The sequence below is a fragment of the Taudactylus pleione genome, unplaced genomic scaffold, assembly GCF_031769625.1.
Source record: "Taudactylus pleione unplaced genomic scaffold, aTauple2 ptg000230l, whole genome shotgun sequence".
NCBI lineage: Eukaryota > Metazoa > Chordata > Amphibia > Anura > Myobatrachidae > Taudactylus > Taudactylus pleione.
This window is the reverse complement of record NW_028284632.1, coordinates 9,205,354-9,228,336: the sequence shown is the minus strand read 5'-3', so window position 1 is coordinate 9,228,336 and position 22,983 is coordinate 9,205,354. Positions and strand designations below refer to the sequence as shown.

The window sequence follows — 22,983 nt, the reverse complement described above, 5'->3', positions numbered from 1 at the left end:
CCCACCTTACCTGGCTAGTTAGCCCGGCGCCGCAGGGAGCTGCCGGGTGCCCGCTGAGATTTTATCATCAGCGGGCGCCCAGCTCCTTCCCTACAGCGGCAGCCGGAGGCTGGAGTTCACTCCTGAGCTCCATCTTCCGGCTCCCGCAGTGGGCACTATGGGAGAGATGTCATGACGCGTCCCCCATAGATCCAGGGAGCAGCCAGTCGGACAGCAGCGGACACAGGAGCGAAGCTTAGGGTAAGCGATACTGGGTTTTTTTGTGTGTAAGGGGCACTACTACAGCAGGCATTACTACTGGGGGAGCTACCACTGGGGGCATTATTAATGGGTGCACTACCACTGGGGGCACTACTCATGGGGGCATTGCATAAGGCACCACTACTGGGGACACTGCATAATGAATTCCACAACGTATCTAGTACCACTTTAAGCACTGGGTAGATGTATATGAACACATATGTATTTAACTTATATTTATAGAGCATTAGTCACAAAAAAAAACACGTCATACAATGGTACCAAGTGTGGTAATGCAGAGTTGTAAATAAGTCAGTTTGTGCACAATAGCACCTACAAAATTGGTTCCCGCATGCAGAGAAGAGAGGATGCATGTATATGGTGGTATGCAATCGGGAAGTCGACTGCCTAAATACCGGCAGCCGGCTTCCCGACCGTCATATCCCGGCAAGGGTGAAATGCTGGGCGTCTAGATGTAGACGCCCGGCATTTCCCCGACGCCGGGAGACCGGCGCCCGGCATCCCGATCGTAGTGATGCTGGGCGCCGCGAGCGGACAGCCGCGGGGGGGAGGGTTAGGTTTAGGGCTCCCGGGGGGACTTAGGGTTAGGCACCCCCCCGGGAGGGTTAGGCACCCCGGGGGGGACATAGGGTTAGGCACCCCCCCCGGGGGACTTATGTTTAGGCAGCGGGGAAGGGGGTGGTTAGGGTTAGGCACCCCTAAGGAGGGTTTAGGGTTAGGGGGGTTAGGTTAGTAGATACTCACCTATCCACGATCGGGATTTCCAGCGCTGTCGGGCTTCCGCTGCTCGGAACTCTGCTGATGTCGGGCTGCCGCTGCCGGGAATCGAACCGCCGGCGGTATTTCATACCGATTCCGTATATGGTATATGACGGGAGACTAAAAGGATGGACTAGCGAAGACCGAACACAGTCATTATGATTATCCTTTATTTAAATATTTATATGGAGCCACAAAGGGTCCGTAGCACCTTACAAAGTACATAAACAAAAGCAGTATGAATAAATGAAGAAAAAAAAAAAGTTATGCTGGGGACACACTGGACGGTCTGTCGCTCGTACAGCAGATGAACGATATATATCGTTTTGATCGTCGGCCGGTGTGTACACATGATATGTCCGTGAACCACATTGTTCACAGATATATATTGTATTGGCCGTGCAGCAAGGCAGATGTGATATATCCGAAAGATATACTGTACACATCTGCCTGTGTGTATGGGCGACCGACTGACCCATATGCTGGCCGCAGGAACCAGAAACAATGATTTCATGCCGTGACATATCGGTCATCTGATTGGTTAGTGTGTATGCTCAGCCGCATACTTATCAAATCGGATGATCAGCTGATCCGTCGGCCAAGTGTGTAACCCACATTACAGTACAGAACATTGCAGGACATGGGAGGTTTAGAAACATTGTTGCAGCAGCAATTATAATACTCAAATAAGCAGCAGGGCGGCAGAACCTAAGAGTTTGGTGCTGCTGTGGGCAGTAGATGATGGATGATGGTATAATTGAGGGAAAGAAAAACATAAGAGGAAAGAGGGCCCTGCTCATAAGAGCATACATTATAAAGAGTAGACAGACAGGTGACAGAAAGGGAAGAGACAGAGAGCAAGGAGCATGGGGCTGTGGGTTAGGATAAGAGCTGGAAGGCTTTGATAAAGAAGTGAGTCTTGACAGCCCTTTTGAAGTTTTGTAGAGAGCTTGATAGGGAGCGGAAGAAAATTCCAGTGGTAGGGAGCAGCACGGGCAAAATCTGGTGGGATTGGAAGGAAGTAAGCGGGCGGAAGTGTGAAGGGAGAGAAGGTCAGAGATGTAAATAGGAGAGGATTGTAAGTGAGTGTGAGAAGTTTGAATTGGGTTCTACAGGGAAGGGGAGCCAGCGCAGGGTTTGTAGAAGAGGGGGGGGGGGGCAGAGTTAGTGTGTTTGGAGAGGAAGCATTGAGGACAGATTGAAGTGGAAAGTGGTGGGAGACCAGATAATGACGTGATTGTGTAACTGCAACCAGATGCTAACCGACACAGACACACATATGCCTGTCCAACTCTAGCACTTGCGGGTGGCTGGTGGCAGGTAAAAATAAACATTGAGAATCGCCACAAACACTTCCAGTTGGCTAATCATAATTTATTCTCTGAAGTGGATAGGTGTTTTCTAAAGCAGATAGGCGATAAGATTTGTAGATTTCAGACTTTTCTTTTGTTTTAACCTACACCAGTGGGAGAGTTGTACCTTCTGTATATTAGAGAATCTTTATTGAAATCTAGTAACCAGTGCTCATATCGGGATCGGTAAGAATGACCACCGGACCTGTGGCTGGCGGTTCAAATCCCGACGCCGGAAGACCGACACTAGAAGTGTCACGACTCTAGGAAAGTTGGATTCCTGTGATGAATCAGACTCTGCGGGCTGAGACTGTGGTAGCAAGAACTGAGGAAGTTTCAGATAGCTTTTCCTCATAGGACAAACAAGATTAGAATCCAAGCAGATTTTGAGAATACGAGGTTACTGAACAAACAGAGGACTGTTGGGAATGATGGGTAGAATCAGAACTAAAAGTCCAGAATGAAAGGAAATGATAAGAACGTGAGTCTTGAGAATCTGTGACAAGAAGGTAGCAGCGTAGTAGTAGGATGACTGGTATTAGTGTATGAACTCCACGACAAGCAGGGCACTAGTCAGATGACGCTGAATTATCCTCAATAGACAGATGCAGGAATCCTGAGTCCGAGTCACTGGGGTTCGCCTGGTAAGACGAGATGGGGGTCCTAGGTCAATGGTATAGAGGTATGTCCAGCTACACTGTGATGACTTAGGCTTGCGATGAGTGTGGGTCTTGACAAAGGCGCATCGAACTCCAAGAGTAGTACACTGGGATGCGTCACAGAGATGTGGACGGCATGCCCAGGTGTGCGTCTATAGGTGCTTCGGGTTTGTACCCAAAGTAGCGTTTTTGACAATAGAGCAGGACACGGAGGTACAGTATGCAGGAAGACAAAGACTTGATGATATCAGGAGCCAAATACTAGGACTTTAGAAGACGTTGTGCAGGCACTGAATGAACGTCCAAGAAGGGTTTATATATGCAGTGCCTGTTGCTGATTGGTGACTGACTCCCAGCTGACCAGAGAACCCGGAATGACTGGTGGACCCTGGCTACAGCAAGACGGCCATGCCCATGAACTGAAGACACTGGCGGCAACCCTGGAGTATGACGTCACACTGCACGAGGGACTCCAGTCAGCGTGGATTGGAAGACACGTGCCCTGTGGCAGGACCGTTGCCACGAAGATGACAGGCAGCTGCCTAGGCCCACGAACCAGAGGCCAGAGGCAAGTAGCGCAGCTGACTGGTCTCTGCGTCGGGACCCAGTAACGCCTTTCCTGACAGTACCCTTCCTTTTAAGGGTGGCCTCCGGACGCCCCTTAGACTTCAGTGGAAATCTCAAATGGAAGTTGTGCACCAGTCTAGAGGCATGTACATCTGCCGCTTTGATCCAGGACCTCTCTTCAGGATCATACCCCTTCCAATCCACTAGATATTGTAATGGACCTTGGTACCAACAGGAATCTAAAATCTTCACAATCTCAAACTCCACTCCTCGGAAAGTTTGCACAGGTGGAGTCGTGAGAATTGTGGCATGAAAATGATTAAGTATTAATGGCTTGAGCAGAGAGACATGGAAAGCGTTTGGAATTCGGAGATTAGGAGGAAGATGTAATTTACATGCCACAGGGTTAATGACCCGTTTGATCCGGAATGGCCCAATGAACCGTGGAGTGAATTTCATGGTAGGCACCCTGAGTCTCAAATTCTTTGTAGAGAGCCACACATGGTCACCAGGGGAGAACTTGGGCACAGCAGAGTGCTCTCTGTCTGCAAAGACTTTGTAGTTATGTGATGCCTTCTTAAGGGACAGCTGAACTTCTCTCCAAATCTGGCAAAATGTTGTGAAGCAGAACTGGCAGTGGGAACTTCCATGGTAGGAGAAGAGTGGAACTCAGGGATGTGTGGATGTAACCCATAGTTAGCGAAGAAAGGACTCAAAGACTTGACAATATCAGGAGCCAAATACTAGGACTTGAGAAGACGTTGGACAGGCACTGAATGAACATACAAAAAGGGTTTATATATATATATATGCAGTGCCTGTTGCTGATTGGTGACTGACTCCCAGCTGACCAGAGAACCTGGAATGACTGGTGGACCTTGGCTACAGCAAGATGAGCGCGCCCATGAACTGAAGACTCCACTGGCAACTCTGGAGGATGACGTCACACTGCACGAGGGACGCCAGTCAGCGTGGAAGGGAAGACCCGCGCCCTGCGGCTGGAGCGCTGCCGGGAAGATGACCGGCGGCTGCCCAGACCCACGAACCAGAGGCCGGAAGTAAGTAGTGCAGCTGACTGGACTCTGCGTCAGGACCCGGTAACAGCGTTCCTGACAAGGACATCCTGACAGGGTAAGTATTTGTACAATACCTAACCCTCTACCCCCCCCTACCCTCACTTAGGGGTACATAACCCTAATCTCCCCCCCGGTGCCTAACCATAACCCCACACAGTAAGTGCCTAAACCTAACCCCCCTGTCCCCGCAGCCTAAACCTAACCCTCCCGGGGGGGGGTGCCTAACCCTAACCTCACCCCAGGGGGTGCCTAACCCAAACCCCCCCTTCCCGTAGCCTAACCCTAACCCTCCCGGGTGGTGCCTAACCCTAAGCCCTCCGGGAGCCTCTAACCTAACCCTCCTCACCGCGGCTGTCCGCGCCCGCCACCCGGCTTACCTTCGGTCGGTAAGCCGGGCGTCGGGCTCCCGGCGAAAGGATAATGATAGGAGTCGGGATTTTCGACGCCTATCATTAGTCCCCTGTCGGTATTGCACAGTCGGGAAGCCGGCAGTCGGCATTTCAACCATCGGCTTCCTGCCTGCATACCCTCATATCATAAGCAAAACAAATGCTTACAAACATGGGTGTACGTGTATGCCACAGTATACCTGATGAGAGCCAGACACGTGTCACTGGCGCTGACATTCGCACCACTGCATGTACATCAGCTATTGTTATGTGCAGCTTTTCTGAGTGTGAATTAAATTCATTGTGCATCCAGCTGAACATCAGCATCAGAATATTGTATTAAAACTGTAATAAATAAAAGTGCAGGAAGTGTAGCCAGCTGCTCATATAAATAGCAATCTCTCAGTAGAACTTAAATAGTCCCATCCACATGAAGCAGCTTCCACTACATGAAATGGGTGTACCATAGACCGACTTACATGGGTTATGTAATTACAGCTGACAGTTCCCATAATAATCCGCGTGAAAGTGGATGATACTGTAATGTGTGTACTGAGAGAGGGAATCATAATGGATATTGCTCTGCTGTTTAAAGAATTAATTTATATCCATATTTGAGTGTGCTTGTGTGGCTATGCCAGTTATGTAGCTTACATATATAACTGCAGATAAAGTGTATGTGAAGTGTAAATAAAATATGCCGTACACCCCTTTACCTGGCTATTATTTTTTTTCAAAAATAATCTGCTTCGGTAAAATGCTATTACATATGCATGCATTTGTGTAAATAAAATTATACTGAACCAGGTGTAAATAGCGATCGGTTACATAATTTAATAAAAGAAAAAATGTGTACAATCTTCAAAAAAATATTAGCTTAGATTTACAGACAGTAAAAAAAAACAAAAAAAAAAACGTTACTATATTAAATATATGTATACTAGCAGTGCCTGCCCGTTGTTGCCAAGTGATTATTAATTTTATTCAATGACAAGGAGACAGTAGCCCGGGCGCACACGATTGCTCCCAAGGTGTCCGCTACTCTGTGCACCGTCTGATGTTCCCGGCAAAGATTCCTGGGTAAGTTTTGGATACAGAAGTCGCCCTGGAAATGCTGGGCAGGTAGAACCCAGAGGTGGCTGTGTACCCGGTGCTCAGAGGGGCTCACCAGCCAGCACATGGGGAATCCGCACCAGCGGTGGCGGCCCCAGGGACTTATGCTCGGATATTGACAGTGTATAGGTAGACACCAACTGGTAGACAGGCAATAGGTTGACATGGTCAAAATGTTGACGCATTTAAAAAAAAAAAAAAAATGTTACACACTGTTTCACACTCTTCCAGCTAACCAGTGCCCGGCCCCGCCAGGCCATGCAAGGCACGTTACAGCCAAAAACCACTGTCCCAGTGTGTGTGTGTATAGCCTGTGTTACTCTGAGGATCTCTAGGGATATTTCAGTGAAAACCCGATCAAAATCGGATCGGTAGTTTGAGTTTATCAGGAACATACGTATAAACTAACGATTTTAAATATATATGTATAGATATATATATACAACCATAAAATAAAAGCTCTGCACTCGGCTCCGCTTGGGTGGAAGTCGGTGATCACGTAAGTCGGGAGAGCTTTTTCCCAGCAGCACTATCACGGCCAAGTGAAGATTTCCTCCTAGGCTTTGTGAAATCTCCACTAAAACTTATGTATATGTGTGTGGTGTGTGTGTTTGGTGTGCGTCTGTGTGTGCAGCCAATTAACATGATAGAGAGACTATTCATAGCCTATGTTACTCGGAGGAACTCAAGGAACATTTCAGTGAAAACCCCAAATCGGTTCAGTAGTTCTCGAGTTTATCTGGAACATACATAGTCTGTGCCGTAGTGATAGATCCCCGGCCCAACTAACAATCGTCACCTATGCCGGAAAACGACAGGGACATAGGGAGGACGGCAAGGCTGCAGTCCCTGCGCACCCTGTTCAGCCGGGTATCTGCTATCCCCATCTCCCATTATCCTGTCCCTGGCTCCACATCCTACACACTCATCTGCCAAAGAGAGAGGAGCCATCTAAAGGAAATGAGCAGAGTTACACAGTGGAGGAGGGAGGATACCAGTGCTCCCCCCTCCATGCCACGCGGGGTCCTGACAGGCCCGGGGTATAATTATATCCAGATGCACATCTCTCTCTTCCGCAGTCCACCAGGCATGTGAAGAAAGATTATAGCCCACTGAACCTAGAGAGAGGCTGCAACCAAGACAAGAAAGCTAGGAAGCACCCTCAGAGGAGAGTCCTGTGAACCAAGGACCATCGGCAACATTGCAGACCAGGTCTCGCTGACATTTACGAAGCCACAACATTAAAGTAAGAAGGGTGATGGAGGAGCAGGAGTGTGAGGGAAGGAGCAGGGTGATGGAGAATATAAGGCTGGGGAGTGAGGAAAGGAACAGGGTGATGGAGGAGAGTATGAGACTGGGGTGTGAGAAAAGGAGCAGGGTGATGGAGAAGAGAATGGAGCCCTGTGTGTGGGAAGGATTATTATGGCATATGGCAGCGTTTCCCAAACTCATTCCTCAGGAAGCACTAACAGTGCATGTTTTTCAGATCTCCTCACAGGTTTACAAGTTAAATAATTAGCTCCATCCGTAGAGCATTAAAAATGTGTCAGCCAGTAATAAATACACCTGTGCACCAGCTATGACAAATAGAAACTGTGACCTGTTAGTGCTCCCTAAGGAATGAATTAGGAAAACACTGGCGTAGAGGCTATGGCAGGAGTGTGAGGGAAGGAGGAGGGTGATGGAGGAGAGAATGGAGCCGGGTGCGAGGGAAGGAGGATGATGGAGGAGAGGGTGTAGCCAGGGTGTGAGGGAAGAGAGTTCAGACTGCAGCCCAGGGTGCCAGGGCTTGGGTGGGCGACAACCCTCCCTATTGAGGCATAGTTTGAGCAGTCATGGACAACTTTGAGATGCACCCAGCTCCTCCCAGTACTTTCAGTGTCGTGACGCTGCATAACATTGGAGTAGGCATAGGCCTTACGCCATCTCTGCCACTATTCGTGATGAATAGTAATTTAGTATGCTCCTAACACACCATTTTTGCTCCAGCAATTTCGGCGCACCATTCCGTGTCACCTCTACTTGACAACCCTATAGATTGTACGCTCTCACAAGCTGGGTATTCTTCCCTTATGTAGTCTTTCTTTGCTTACCTGCACCATCATCTTCTCATCCTTAGTATTCTTTTGCAATCAGTGGCTCCTCTTCTGTCACCCAGCGGAAAAGCTTCCAGCCTGGCGGCCCCTCCCTTGTCTCCTTTTATGACACATTCGTATATGCCATCAGACCATCTAGAAGACCCTTATATTCCTTCAGACTCCTTAATATGCTATCACACTCTTTCACATGCCCCTTATATACCATCAGACCCACCTAGATATGCCATGAGAACCTGCCCCCTCCACAGACTCTCCTCCCCCCCCCCCCCTTCCCCAACCCCAACCATCTAGGGTTGCTTCAGAAATTTCCCAGGCTGGTTTTTCATCCCAATCTGCCCCTGCTTCCCGTAGTAGTGGGAGAGCCTTAGGATTGTCCTTCACTGTGGCCAAGTGAGAATAGGTTTCTGGGGTTGATATAATACAGTAATATCTATAATATCTGGATCAGTAATTTGTTATAAAATATTGTTAATAATGTCACACTTTCTCTGCGTGTAAAGGACACCACCATATTTTGCAGTGGGGATATGTAGTTATAGCCTGACCCATCTGAACTTACAGTGTAAATATTCTACCACAGCAGCCAGTTAATCTACCAGTATGTTTTTTATATTTACATATATAAATACACAGTGTACACACATAAATATATACATACGCACATATATACAAATACACCGATCAGCTAGAACATTAAAACCACTGATCGGTGAAGTGAACAACATTGATTATCTTGTTACAATGGCACCTGTAATGGGGTGTGATATATTAGGCAGCCGGTCAGTTCTTGAAGTTGATGTGCTAGAAGCAGGAAAAATGGGCAGGTGTAAGGATCTGAGCTACTTTGACAAGGGCAAATTGTGATGACTAGACGACTGGGTCAGAGCCTCTCCAAAATGGCAAGATTTCTGGTGTGTTCCCGGTGTGCAGTGGTTAGTACCTACCAAAAGTGGTCTAAGGAAGGACAAACCAGGTGAACCGGCAACAGGATTATGGGCACCCAAGGGTCACTGATGTGCATGGGGCGTGAAGGCTAGCCAGTCTGGTCTGCTCCCACAGAAGGGCTACTGTAGCAAAAATTGCTGAGAAAAAAGTGAATGCTGGCTATGATAGAAAGAACACACAGCTTTTTGAGTATGGGGCTACGTAGCCAGAGACAAGTCAGAGTGCCCATGCTGACCCCTATGCACCACCGAAAACTACTACAATAGGCACGTGAGCGTTAGAACTGGACCATGAAGAAAAGGAAGGCGGTGGCCTGGTCTGATGAATTACGTTTTCGTTGACATCATGTAGACGGCCGGACACGTGTGCGTTGTTTACCTGAGAAAGTGATGGCACCAGAATGCACTATGGGAAGAAGACAAGCTGATGGAAGTAGTGTGATGCTCTGGGCAATGTTCTGCTGGGAAACCTTGGGTCCTGGCATTCATGTGGATGTTACATTGACACGTACAACCTACCTAAACATTGTTGCAGATCAAGTACACACAGGAAAGACAACAGTATACCCTGATGGCAGAGGCCTATTTCAGCACGATGATGAGCCCTGCCACACTGCAACATTTGAGGAACACGACAGAGAGATAAAGGGGTTAGGTCATTTTATAAGCAACTGTTTGCTCCCTCTAAAGGCACACATCCACTTAGCGATAATACTCAGCGATTGCACGATTACGACATAGTAATCGTGCAATCGCTCAGTAATCATGCACAAATCGTGCACTTTTATGTCGGAAACGACCAGCGATGCGCACATACGCTGATAGTTTCCGACATCAATCATTGCACGAAAATGCTGTACAATCTGACGATAACGTCAGGTTCAGCATGGTAGTGGATGATTGACGTGCCTACACTGAGCGACTGATCGTTCCGTGTAGGCACAGCACAGACTGACAATGTCGTAACTGTGCAGTCGTTTTGATGTCTGCAAGTGGATGTGTGCCTTAAGTCCACAAGTGAAGAATAGAGGCAAGAACGATGACTATGAGTAAGTCATTCATGCCATACCCATACAGTAAAGCTGCCATGAATGTTACAAGGTTTACCTCACAGAGCAGAAGGTCCATGATGTGGAAGACCATGCAGAGTGGGAATTTAGCTGTAAACAGACTCAGGAACCACTGAGAGGCGTACATGTGGGCTTCCAGGTTTAGTGTCATGAAATGGGAGTAAAGAGTCGGCAGCTGATCCTGGCAAATGGAAAAAACAAGACATTATTGCACAGAAACAGCACAGCTTATTCAGGTATCACAGACGATGTATACGGTCATTGATAAAGGAAACAAAATCATGCCATCAAAATCACATAAACCAAAGCAACATTATCATTGCATTATTATGTAAATAGCAGCGAGCTACAGAAAATAGCAATCCATTGCATTGATCGTGGACTTGTCACCAGGGATCACAGAGTTTATATTTATTGTAAAGTATAGGCTCCCACTGCCGGCCATACAGGAGGGGTTCTGCACTATAGAGCAATACTGCTAATCCTAGGAAACTCCCCCCCACCACCAATCTCTTTACTAGGACAAATGATCTGGGAGGTCTCGTACCCAGCGGCGTTTCATCTACATTAAAACCACACAAATATTTGGGTGAAAATTCTGTATTACCAATGTTTTTACATCTTTTTGAGGGTGTGGTAATCTTCCCTAATACGGTAAACATGAGTAAATGGAACAAGATGTGTTCAGAAAAACTCAATGCATATGAACACTAGTAAAAATGGAAGTGGGTATGATGTCATAAAAAGCCACTTATTCGATTTTTTAGACCCGCTTACATGCATCTTGCTGGGAGTAAAAACGGATGTAATTGAAACCAGTAGGTATGAGGCCCAAATACTGCTAAGACTGCTAACATAGAAGTGGGAGTCTGGTGCTGGAGACGCAGCTCCTCCCCCTCATTTCAATATTCTAATAATCTGAGCAGGGTATGACTTTCCAGGAGGAGCTGCTCTACTCTGTAACATGTCAGGTCCCCAGACCTTGTTATTGGTAAAGAATGCTTATAGCAAAGGAAAGGGGTGGTAATGATAAGACGGGCACTGGCCTGTGCTGTGAATGTGTGATGTGTGTGTGTGTGTGTGTGTGTGTGTGGGGGGGGGGGATTTGGACAATCCTTAATATATCTGTACAATGGAAACATTGTATCTGGTGGCAAGTTCACTTTAAACCAGGAGCTCTGCATTCTAGGATAGGCTGCCTATTCCCATCTATTTACTCTAGTAATAAAACCATGCAATCTTGTAACATAATTGCCCGGAACCCTATTAAATATTTCATGCTTAAATTATCCTAATACAATAGATCGTTTCCAAATGTCAAGCTGCGAAATAATTGATAAAACTCAGTTTATGTTATGTTATAGCACTGAAATTTGTTTTCTAGACAAGCAGCATATGCAGTGTAGGCAAGCCTCATTTACAGCCCTTATGTGCGGCCTCAGGCTCACCAGAAAACACACAGCGGACATGTACTCCTGCCTGCACAATGCCATACACCAGACAAAGGGGTAACGTAGAGGTGCACCAAGCATTCTCTGCACTAACGCTTTTGAATGTGTCCAAGGATGCTAAGGACACCGAGTAATAATATCCCCTAGCTGTAAATACATTGTACAAACAAAAAAAGAAGAGACATAATACAAATTACATGCTATATACCAGAGTTTCCCAAACTGTGCCATCACAATCCAGGTTTTAAGGATATCCATGCTTGAGTCCAGACGCCCTCCCTCTGCATCCATTTATCCACGTCACTGACTTGTTCAGGACCATTCCCCCAGCTACACACCCCATTACTCCTCCCCCCCCCCTTCTGTTACCTGCTCTTACACCCATCTAGTTTATATTGCACATGCAATATTTGTACCCTCTAGGTCCACCCATTTAGTAATCATTAACAGTACATTTTCCAATTAAATTAGAGTTTATTTTACTTACACCGGTCTTTGGAGTCATTAATTGTTCATATTTCAAGGGAGTGTCTTGAACATCACATGGTACTTGCCCTATTCTTTGCAGTTAGCACGGTTTCAAACATAATTTGGGTCCTTTATACATTACTGGGGTTCTCTCACATATAGTCCTCAGCAGAGCGTGATCCCCACTTACATAAAGGTGGCTCACTTTTATGTACCCTTGTTCTGATTGAGGTACTAATTTAGTCACCTGTGCTCAAGCATGGATATCCTTAAAACATGGACCTTAAAGGTGGAGTTTGGAAACCTCTGTTATATGCCATAAGTACAATTAATGGACAGATAGAATTGCTGACTGCAAAGAAAAAAAGAAAGCAAAACAGACAGGAGGGGGGGGGGGGTCTGGTTACGCTGGTCTGATCCTGGTGACGTTAGGTAACTTAAGATGTGTACACACTGAGACGATGTCGGCACGATATGTCATTTCCGGCCAAATCGGAACGACCTACTGGCCGCAGCACTCAGTGTGTATAGCCAATATGTGCACTCCCGCGGTCGCATTCGGTATCGTCCGGCCGATATCACATGCGGCCTCTTTGCAAATAATGAAGGACGGAGGGATCGCTCCGTGGTTCATTACCTCATTCTGCTGTGTATCCAGGATCCGATATGTCGGCCTGGTGGGGTACACATCGCTCAGTATGTACCCAGCTTAAGAGGGAAACATATCAAACCTTTTAAACCAGACAATTAGAGAAGTTGCCGATAGCAACCAATTGGCATCTCGCTATCATTTACCAAGAACATTCTATGAAATGATAGCGAGAAGCTGATTGCTTGCTATGGGCACCTATCCTTTTTAAAAGGATTGGTATATCTCCCCCTGTATCTGGCACCATTCTAGTGTTTATTATCAAACAAGTTGATGTGGCTCATTCATAACAGAGAACATACACAGTGTCACGCACACACTCTCAGCTCACACATTGTGTGTGTGACCATAAACCAGGTTAATCACTCTCACCACGGAATAAGATAATCCCCTTTCAGGCTACAAAAAGGGGTGTATTAAGAGCGAAGGAAAAAGCAACGCTGTGTAAGGAAAGTGGGCTAAATTAATTTAGTAAATTAAGCCTAATGGCACATAAGCATGAAAATACACATACTGGATTAGCTACAAGTATAAGCAGAGTGAAATCACACTGTAAATTGGCCACACATTGTACTCTTCTTTAGGCACCGCTTTGGGTTGTTTTAAAATGCCCTCATTTATCGCACAAAAACACTTAGCCCACATGTACTCTGGCACATTGCGATTCACCAGACAAAAGGTCACAGGTAACGTAGAGGTGCACCAAGCATTCTCACCACTAAGCCTTGTGAATCTCTCCCTAAGCCCACAGAGTAATAATGTTCCTAGCTATAATTGTACATTGTTTCTACATAAACATTAAAAACCAGAAACTCTATATATAAATGACATGCTATACCATAAGTACAATAATGGACAGGCAGAATCGCTGACAGCTAAGCAAAAAAATAAAAATAAAAAGCAGACAGGGGGGTGGAGTGGCTGATTACGCCTGACTGATCCTGATGATGTTAGCTAGCCGAGAGGGAAAGGTATCAAACCTTTAAGAGAGGACAAGTAGTGTTTATCTGCTCTAACACACTGTGATTCACGATACTTTTCATACATTGCTTCCTGGAGAAGGTATGACAGTGGCTGTGGGTGGGGCTTGATGATGTCATTTGCATGGAGTGTGTGGGATAAAGTGCATGATTCCTCAACTTGCGTCACCACACTCCTGGCAGCTGCTCTTGATAACGGGATTTGCCCAATTTGCAGCCATTATAAAGCCTTCAGGGAGTCTGGGAATGCTGTGAATAATCCAGGAGTCTCCCGGGGTGCGATATATAAGGTCGACATTAATCATATCCCTCATTCATAATGTTGAAATGAGAATGTGGACATGGTTGAAATGTCAACACTCATCATGTGGACACTGGTGAAATGTCGACAAACTATCCCTAGTGGTATAGAGGTGACTTAGCTGCTCCTGACGGCAGCGCCGACTTCCGTGTCCCGGCGGTCACATAAGGAGCAGTTCCGAAGCAGACCTCTGATGGAGCGGCGGGTCCTGTAAGTGTTCTTCCAATAAACCCAATCCAAATCCCTAAATTTGCCTCTAGTGAAAACCCCTCCCCCTCCCCCCACAGACTAACATTAACCTCCCCTTAATGCGTAACCATAAACTACCCCAGGTGCCTGAGCCTAACCTCACCCTCCAAGTGCCTAAGCTCAACCTCGACTCAGTGCCTTACCATAATGCTCCCATCCCACCTCCTAACCCTAACCCCCTCAGTACCTAACCCCCTCAGTACCTAACCCCCTCCAATGCCTAACCCTGACCTCCCCCCAGTGCCTAACCTAACCTACCCTTCCAGTGCCTAAGCCTAACCTCCCCTCAGTGCCTAACCATAATGTTCCCATCCCACCTCTTAACCCTAACTTCCCCCCCAGTATCTAACCCCCTCCAATGCCTAACCCTGACCTCCCCCCAGTGCCTAACCTAACCCTCACATCCTGAAGCCTAACCTCCCCCCAGTGCCTAACCCTAAATATCTCATCCCGCAGCCTAAGCCTAACTCTCCCCCAGTGCCTAACCCTAACTCTTCCTTCTCACAGCCTAACTACCCCCAGTGCCTAACCCTAGCCCTGCCATCCTGCAGCCTAACCCTAACCTCCCCCAGTGCCTAATCCTAACCTCCCTATCCTGCAGCCTAACCTCCCCCCAGGACCTAAACCTAACCTTCACCCAGGGCCTAATCCTAACCCTCCTTTCCTGTAGCCTAATGGTGCATACACACGGTCAGATCAGACAACGATAAAGATATCATTGTCTGATCGTCCTCCATGTGCTGGATGATCGTTATCAAACATCCAGCACAGCACCAACCCCCAAACGACGAAATGATCGCGGGTCCCTATAGTAACCTGGTCGATATCGACCATGTTGGACTGCATTCACGGGTGATGTTCCTTATCGTTATCGACCATCCGTGCCCGCGCATTGTCCGTCGTTTGGGGGTTGGAAGGGGCTAAAAAATGGACGATATAAACGATCTAACTATATCGTTAATATTGTCCTGCTAAATCTGACCATGTGAATGCACCACAACTCTAATGTTTACATTCTAAGAATGTCAGGATTTCACATTGTGGTGTCAACATGGTTGTCTATGATGGGAGTGTCAACCTTAGGTCTCCAAGACATTTAGGGAGTGTAAAATGTTTATATCTAGTTACCCTGCAGTTGTAAGGTCCACAAAGCTGTACGCCAACTATTCTCTAAATGTAAGCTTACAGTATAGATCTGTTTTGGTGCATCAAGTATGCAAATAAGTCACATTGCTTACACCAAAAAGATTCTACAAATTCAATCCAAAGCACATGTACTGCAAGTGTAAAATAACAGAAGGAATCAATGTCCACAAAGCAAATTAGAAACGAGAAAGATTAATAGATAAATATAAATGGCTGCCCTTGAATCTTTCCTGTCACTGGTAATGATAGCCAATATCTTAAGATTGCATAAAATGCACAGTAATGAGAAATATTCAAACAACAGAGATAACAATTTACTGCTATGGAGGTCTACAGTCTAACAAACGGCTGCTTTTACCCTCTGATACAAACAGCTATTACCAAGGTTTCAAACCATCAATGGTACCATTGATGATTAACTTTCCAATGCAACATCCAACCCTAAGTCAGAGACACTGAAATGGGTCATTTAGTGCTAAAAAAAGAAAATAAAAAACATACTTAGGTTGCAACAATAAAATATACACATCTTATTTTATTATTGCAAGTTAATTGCAGATTTTTAACACAAGAGTATATGCAGCTTTATGGTGCATACACACGGTCAGATTTTTCCTTCAGATCTGAACGATAACGATTTAAAAATCGTTCAGTCGTTCATATCTGAAGGAAAATCTGACATATCTGACATGCCTGAACGATGGACGATGAACGATGCGCGTTCCCGTTTGTCAGATAACGATATCTGACATCTGATGTGTTTGCAGTCAGACTTGGACGATTCCATTCATTTTAATGCAGTCAAAAATCGTTCAATTGTTCAAAACTTTGGTAAAATCGTTCAAATCGTTCATCTGACAAATCTAAAAAATCTGATCGTGTGTATGCTCCATAAGAGTGAATTGGAGTGCTAGAGATTTTCATTTGGCTCCTGCATTACCAAGAAATCCGGTAGTAAACACTGTCACATTTAAAACAATTCATGTTGGAAAATATCAACAGTGACATACAGGCTGTTTGTTATGCAGAGAGAGGGAATGCAGAAACAGATGGCCATTATTTTAAGGAAAGGTTTGGAGTAATATTGACAGTAGCATTACTGGGAATGTGTGCCTGCATATGTATACACAAATATTTAGTATACAAACTGAGAAGAAAAAGCAAACAGTTGCAGCCGGGGTAATAATATCTCCTGTATATAAGGACAGTACAGTGTGTCTCCAGGAGAATGTCACCTTCAGCAAGTCATACTGTAATGCAATGGGCACTTGGCAAAAACCATATCAAAATGATGAACCTGAATGGAAAATTTAGCACGCAAAAAAAAACAGTTCTAATTTACATGTAAAAATGCATGCAGAAAAATCTCAGCGAGGATATAAGATGCATGCATAAACATATCAGCGAGGATATGAGATGCATGCAGAAAAATATCAGCGAGGATATAAGATGCATGCATAAATATAGCGAGGATATAAGATGCATGCAGAAACATATCAGCGAGGATATAAGATGCATGCATAAAAATATCAGCAAGGATATACGATGCATGCAGAAAAATATCAGCGAGGATATACGATGCATGCAGAAAAATATCAGCGAGGATATAAGATGCATGCATAAAATTTTCAGCGAGGATATAAGATCCATGCAGAAAAATATCAGCAAGGATATAAGATGCATGCAGAAAAATATCAGCGAGGATATAAGATGCATGCAGAAAATATCAGCGAGGATATAAGATGCATGCAGAAAAATATCAGCGAGGATGAGATGCATGCATAAATATAGCGAGGATATAAGATGCATGCAGAAAAATATCAGCGAGGATATAAGATGCATGCAGAAAATATCAGCGAGGATGAGATGCATGCAGAAAAATATCAGCGAGGATATAAGATGCATGCATAAATATAGCGAGGATATAAGATGCATGCAGAAAAATATCAGCGAGGATATAAGATGCATGCATAAATATAGCGAGGATATAAGAAGCATGCAGAAAAATATCAGCGAGGATATAAGATGCATGCATAAATATAGCGAGGATATAAGATGCATGCAGAAAAATATCAGCGAGGATATAAGATGCATGCAGAAAAATATCAGCGAGGATATAAGATGCATGCAGAAAATTATCAGCGAGGATATAACATGCATGCATAAAATTATCAGCAAGGATATAAGATGCATGCAGAAACATATCAGCGAGGATATAAGATGCATGCAGAAACATATCAGCAAGGATATAAGATGCATGCATAAAATTATCAGCAAGGATATAAGATGCATGCAGAAACATATCAGCAAGGATATAAGATGCATGCATAAAATTATCAGCAAGGATATAAGATGCATGCATAAAATTATCAGCGAGGATATAAGATGCATGCAGAAACATATGTTTGTTCTTTCAAAAGTCATTTTGTGAAGTGTCCACAAAGGGACAGACAGGACTCAAACAGCTAGACTGGTACATTTGTGGGACAATTCTGTTGTTTCCTATGAATATACCCCATAAGTTCTGACATTAGTTGGGACTGAAATAAAACTGGGAGCAAACATGTTAGTTCTCTGTAGTATTGTTTTAGATATTTAGAAATTCTGCATACATTGTACAATAATTGCAATCACAAATCCAAATTATATTTTTGTTTTTATATCATTTATTGCAAATATATTGTGATCATCTCCCTCTGTATTCAGCTGCATACCGGCATTTTAGATTACCGGTTACGCAGAAACATCATCTTCTCTTCCGGTATAGAGCTGTCCTGGCGATGCATAGTCTTCCAGGTTTATAGCCCAGGGGTTAAAACACACCTGCGCAAGCTGCAAGTGGACTTTTTTTTTTTTTTTAAAAGAAGCCAATAAGCTAAAGGGGCCTATCCACTAGCAGACATGAAAACTACTGTACGATTACGACATTGTAATCGTGCAGTCGTTTGTCAGTCTGTGATGTGCCTACACTGAACGAGCAGTCGTTCAGTACAGGCTCATCCATCATCTGAAAACATGCTCAGCCTGATGTTATCGTCAGGTTGACCAGTATGTTTGCACGATGATAGATGTCTAAACGACCAGCGGAAGCGCGCATTGCTGGTCATTTTAGACATTTTTGCAAATGATTTGCAAACGATTTATGAACGATTTCGTTATCATTCAATCACTCATTTAAATCGTCTAGTGGATAGGACCCTTAAGACTTATCTAGCCAATGCCCTCTAATGATGGCACAACAGATATCTGCTGCGGGCCCTTTTCATACATATGGGATCCATATATGTTATGCAATGGATTTACTCTTTAATGCATCCTGCCCTCTATAAGATAACTACACACAAAGCAGAAAATGCTGCTGTCTGTGGGAGCGCTGCAGGAGCCATGACATGTCATGGTACTTACTGAACAACCTCAAATCCCAGGTATAGTAAGTAAGCCTATAGTGTGTGATCAATCATAAAAAGTAATCACATTACACAAATATTTCTAATTTATTCTTAACTAATGTTACCTAGTTACCTCCCTATTACACAGTTCACACAAAACTTACTGTACTTATGTTGTCTTTCTACACTCACAAAACCCACTGATATCATGCCAACATTGCGGGGTGACTAGATCGCAGAGACGGACTGGAGCTGTATATCAGCCCTGGCAGTCCGCCCTGCACTTCCGTGTAGAGGGGGGCATGCCGCGAGTCACGGGGGCTGCCCTCGCGGCACGCCCCTGTCCCTTTTCGGCCCAGCACAGCCGCCACCGGCCCATACATGCCGCCACACATTCTGGCTCCGTAAAATCTTAATGATCTCGGAGCCGTTGGGTGGAAGGCGGGGGTCTTTTGCTTTATCCCTCCCCGAGCCAGTCCTTATGCCAGAAGTGCCCGATGGCAAGTCCGGCCCTGCTGGATTGTACTACCCACCAAGAACCTCTGTAATCTGGCTGGACCACTTGGCAATATGCAGCAGTTATCCCCCATGTATCAAATCTCTATTTTCCTATTGATTGTAAGCTCGTCAGCAGGGCCCTCTTACCTCTTTGTTATTACTTAGTCTTATTTTATTAGGCTGCTCCCAATCGTAAAATGTAATAAAAATATTCTGGAACTACATAAATGTCAAGAAAAAAAAAAATCTTGCCCACACCTTGCATTATAAAGTTGAATCAGATTTTATTTCAACATTTAACTCAATTGGCTCACTGCTTTTTTACTTAATTCAATTCCAGTTGTAAATAGAGTCAGTACGGACAGTTAGGTCGCTGGAACCCTAACAGATCTTGTGGAAACCAACTGTGATTTACACCTGTAATGTACCTGCCTACAGATTAGATGGAAGCCTTAATATATTTTATCTTTTACATTGATGCTTTTAATCATAAAACATGAACAGAACAGCCCTGCGGGATTTTGAGTCATATTAAATAGCCTGCATTTACTTATCACAGTAGTTGTCATAAGCATACAACAGTCAGCAGGCTCTTGCTCATCCCACGTAGTCCTGTGTCCCCGCAGCAATATGCAGATGTGCAACTCACCTGCAATAGGCGTTCCAGCTGGTAAAACTTGCAATGCAGATCCTCAAAGTTATTCTTGTAGAGATTTCTAAATTGGTAGTCGTACATGATCCTGACCAGTACACAGAACGCCTGCTCCTCTGGCATCTGCAAAAAGAAAAAAAAAAGTGTCATCATTCCTGGCAAGAAACCTTTCCTGTCTATAGAACTATGAGTGACCATGCGTTTCATCTACCTCTACTATATTGGGAACTTAAACATTATCATACAATTGTAAGCTGCACTCAACACTGACACAACAACTAGCTGATCCTGTTCTTGGAACATGCTTTCTATGTTGTGACTTGTACCCTGACAGTCATTTTATTTATACAGAGATAATCGTTTATTTAACAGTGAAGAAATTCTTCAGAATAATAGAACAATAATAGGAAAGGCCTCCTCTGACCCTGTCTGTGTATTCACTGTTGGCTCAGTGGATAATGCTGTACACACTAGCTGCATCGATAAAGAACCTTAATAAAGATATAGAATCATTTAAAATGTGCTAATCACAAGGCCAGACAGATAGCTTTCTCAGTCTGTCACCAGTCCTGACACAAAGCGTTACTCTACTGTAATGCTGTAGAATTAAATAATAATATAGAAAAGAAAAATAGACGCTCTCAATCTCAATGTGGGCGGGAAACCTCTCAGCATTGCCATACACGGTAAAGGACATCTGCACTTACATTGTGTACCGAAGCTGTGCTTATTTGTGATAAACTCTCTATGGATTCTATAATTCTGTATGTACCCTAATAGTGAAAGTTTCACTTCATGCAAAATACTGCACAGATTATGGCACATTTATAGAAAAACAGAGGCAGATCTAGAGTGACCAGATGTCCTCAGAAAACATGGCTTGTCTTCCTACGCAAGATGCTGCAATGCTTCTAGAAACTTGCTTCTCTCCCATCTTTGCCTCTGTTCTGCGCCTAATTCTGGCTCTGCCACTGTCCAGAGCCTAAAGCATCTTCTTCCACTGTCCTGCGACTACACCATTCTCTGCCACTGTCCTGCGCCTAAACCATTCTCTGCCACTGTCCTGCGGTGCAGCATTCTCTACCACTGTCCAGTGCCTAAAGCATCCTCTGCTCCAGTCCTGTGCCTAAACCATTCTCTGCCACTGTCCTGCGCCTAAACCATTTCCTACCACTGTCCGGAGCATAAACCATTCTCTGCCACTGTCCTGCGCCTAATCCCATCTCTGCCACTGTCCGGAGCTGCAGCATTCTCTACCACTGTCCTGTGCCTAAAGCATCCTCTGCCCCAGTCCTGCGCCTACACCATTCTCTGCCACTGTCCTGCGCCTAAACCATTCTCTGCCACTGTCCTGCGCCTACACCATTCTCTGCCACTGTCCTGCGCCTAAACCATTCTCTGCCACTGTCCTCCGCCTAAACCATTCTCTGCCACTGTCCTGCGCCTACACCATTCTCTACCACTGTCCTGCGCCTACACCATTCTCTGCCACTGTCCTGCGCCTACACCATTCTCTGCCACTGTCCTGTGCCTAAAGCATCCTCTGCCCCAGTCCTGCGCCTACACCATTCTCTGCCACTGTCCTGCGCCTAAACCATGCTCTGCCACTGTCCTGCGCCTAAACCATTCTCTGCCACTGTCCTGCGCCTAAACCATTCTCTGCCACTGTCCTGCGACTAAACCATTCCCTGCCACTGTCCTGCGCCTAAACCATTCTCTGCCACTGTCCTGCTCCTAATTCCATCTCTGCCGCTGTCCGGAGCTGCAGCATCCTCTACCACTGTCCAGAGCCTAAAGCATCCTCTGCCACAGTCCTGTGACTACACCATTCTCTGCCACTGTCCTGCGCCTAACCTCGTCTCTGCCACTGTCCTGCGCCTAATCCAGTCTCTGCCACTGTCCTGCGCCTAATCCCGTCTCTGCCACTGTCCTGCGCCTAATCCCGTCTCTGCCACTGTCCGGAGCTGCAGCATTCTCTACCACTGTCCTGTGCTTAAAGCATCCTCTGCCCCAGTCCTGCGCCTAAACCATTCTTTGCCACTGTCATGCGCCTAAACCATTCTCTGCCACTGTCCTGTGCCTAAACCATTCTCTGCCACTGTCCTGCGCCTAAACCATTCTCTGCCATTGTCCTGCGCCTAAACCATTCTCTGCCACTGTCCTGCGCCTAAACCATTCTCTGCCACTGTCCTGCGCCTAAACCATTCTCTGCCACTGTCCTGCGCCTAAACCATTCTCTGCCACTGTCCTGCGCATAAACCATTCTCTGCCACTGTCCTGCGCCTAAACCATTCCCTGCCATTGCCCTGCGCCTAAACCATTCTCTGCCTCTGTCTCACAACTAAACAAGTCTCTATCTCTGTCCTGCATCCAAACAATTCTCTGCCACTGTCCTGCGCCTAAACCATTCTCTACCACTGTCCTGTGTCTAAACCATTCCCTGCCATTGTCCTGCGCCTAAACCATTCTCTGCCTGTCTCACAACTAAACAAGTCTCTATCTCTGTCCTGCATCCAAACAATTCTCTGCCACTGTCCTGCGCCTAAACCGTTCTTTGCCACTGTCCTGCAACTAAACCATTCTCTGCCAATGTCCTCCGCCTAAACCATTCTCTGCCACTGTCCTGCACCATATCCGGTCTCTGCAACTGTCTGGGGCCTAAAGCATTCTCTACCACTGTCCAGAGCCTAAAGCATCCTCTGCCACAGTCCTGCGACTACACCATTCTCTGCCACTGTCCTGCGCCTAAACCATTCTCTGCGCCTAATCCCATCTCTGCAACTGTCCGGAGCTGCAGCATTCTTTTCCACTGTCCTGTGCCTAAAGCATCATCTGCCCCAGTCCTGCGCCTACATCATTCTCTGCCACTGTCCATCGCCTAAAGCATCCTCTGCCACAGTCCTGCGCCCAC

General features: G+C 45.6%; 1 protein-coding gene across 2 annotated transcripts in view; it reads right to left on the bottom strand.

Moving 5' to 3' along the window:
- Window positions 1-22,983, bottom strand: part of RABGAP1L (RAB GTPase activating protein 1 like) — a 427,010-nt gene that overhangs the window by 114,871 nt on the left and 289,156 nt on the right. For both annotated transcript variants that reach the window (XM_088479336.1, XM_088479337.1), the window contains exons 16-17: window positions 20,070-20,195; window positions 10,327-10,470 (exon numbers count right to left, since the gene is read on the bottom strand). In XM_088479336.1, coding sequence (XP_088335462.1) covers window positions 10,327-10,470; window positions 20,070-20,195 — 270 coding nt within the window. The remainder of the gene's footprint in view (window positions 1-10,326; window positions 10,471-20,069; window positions 20,196-22,983) is intronic.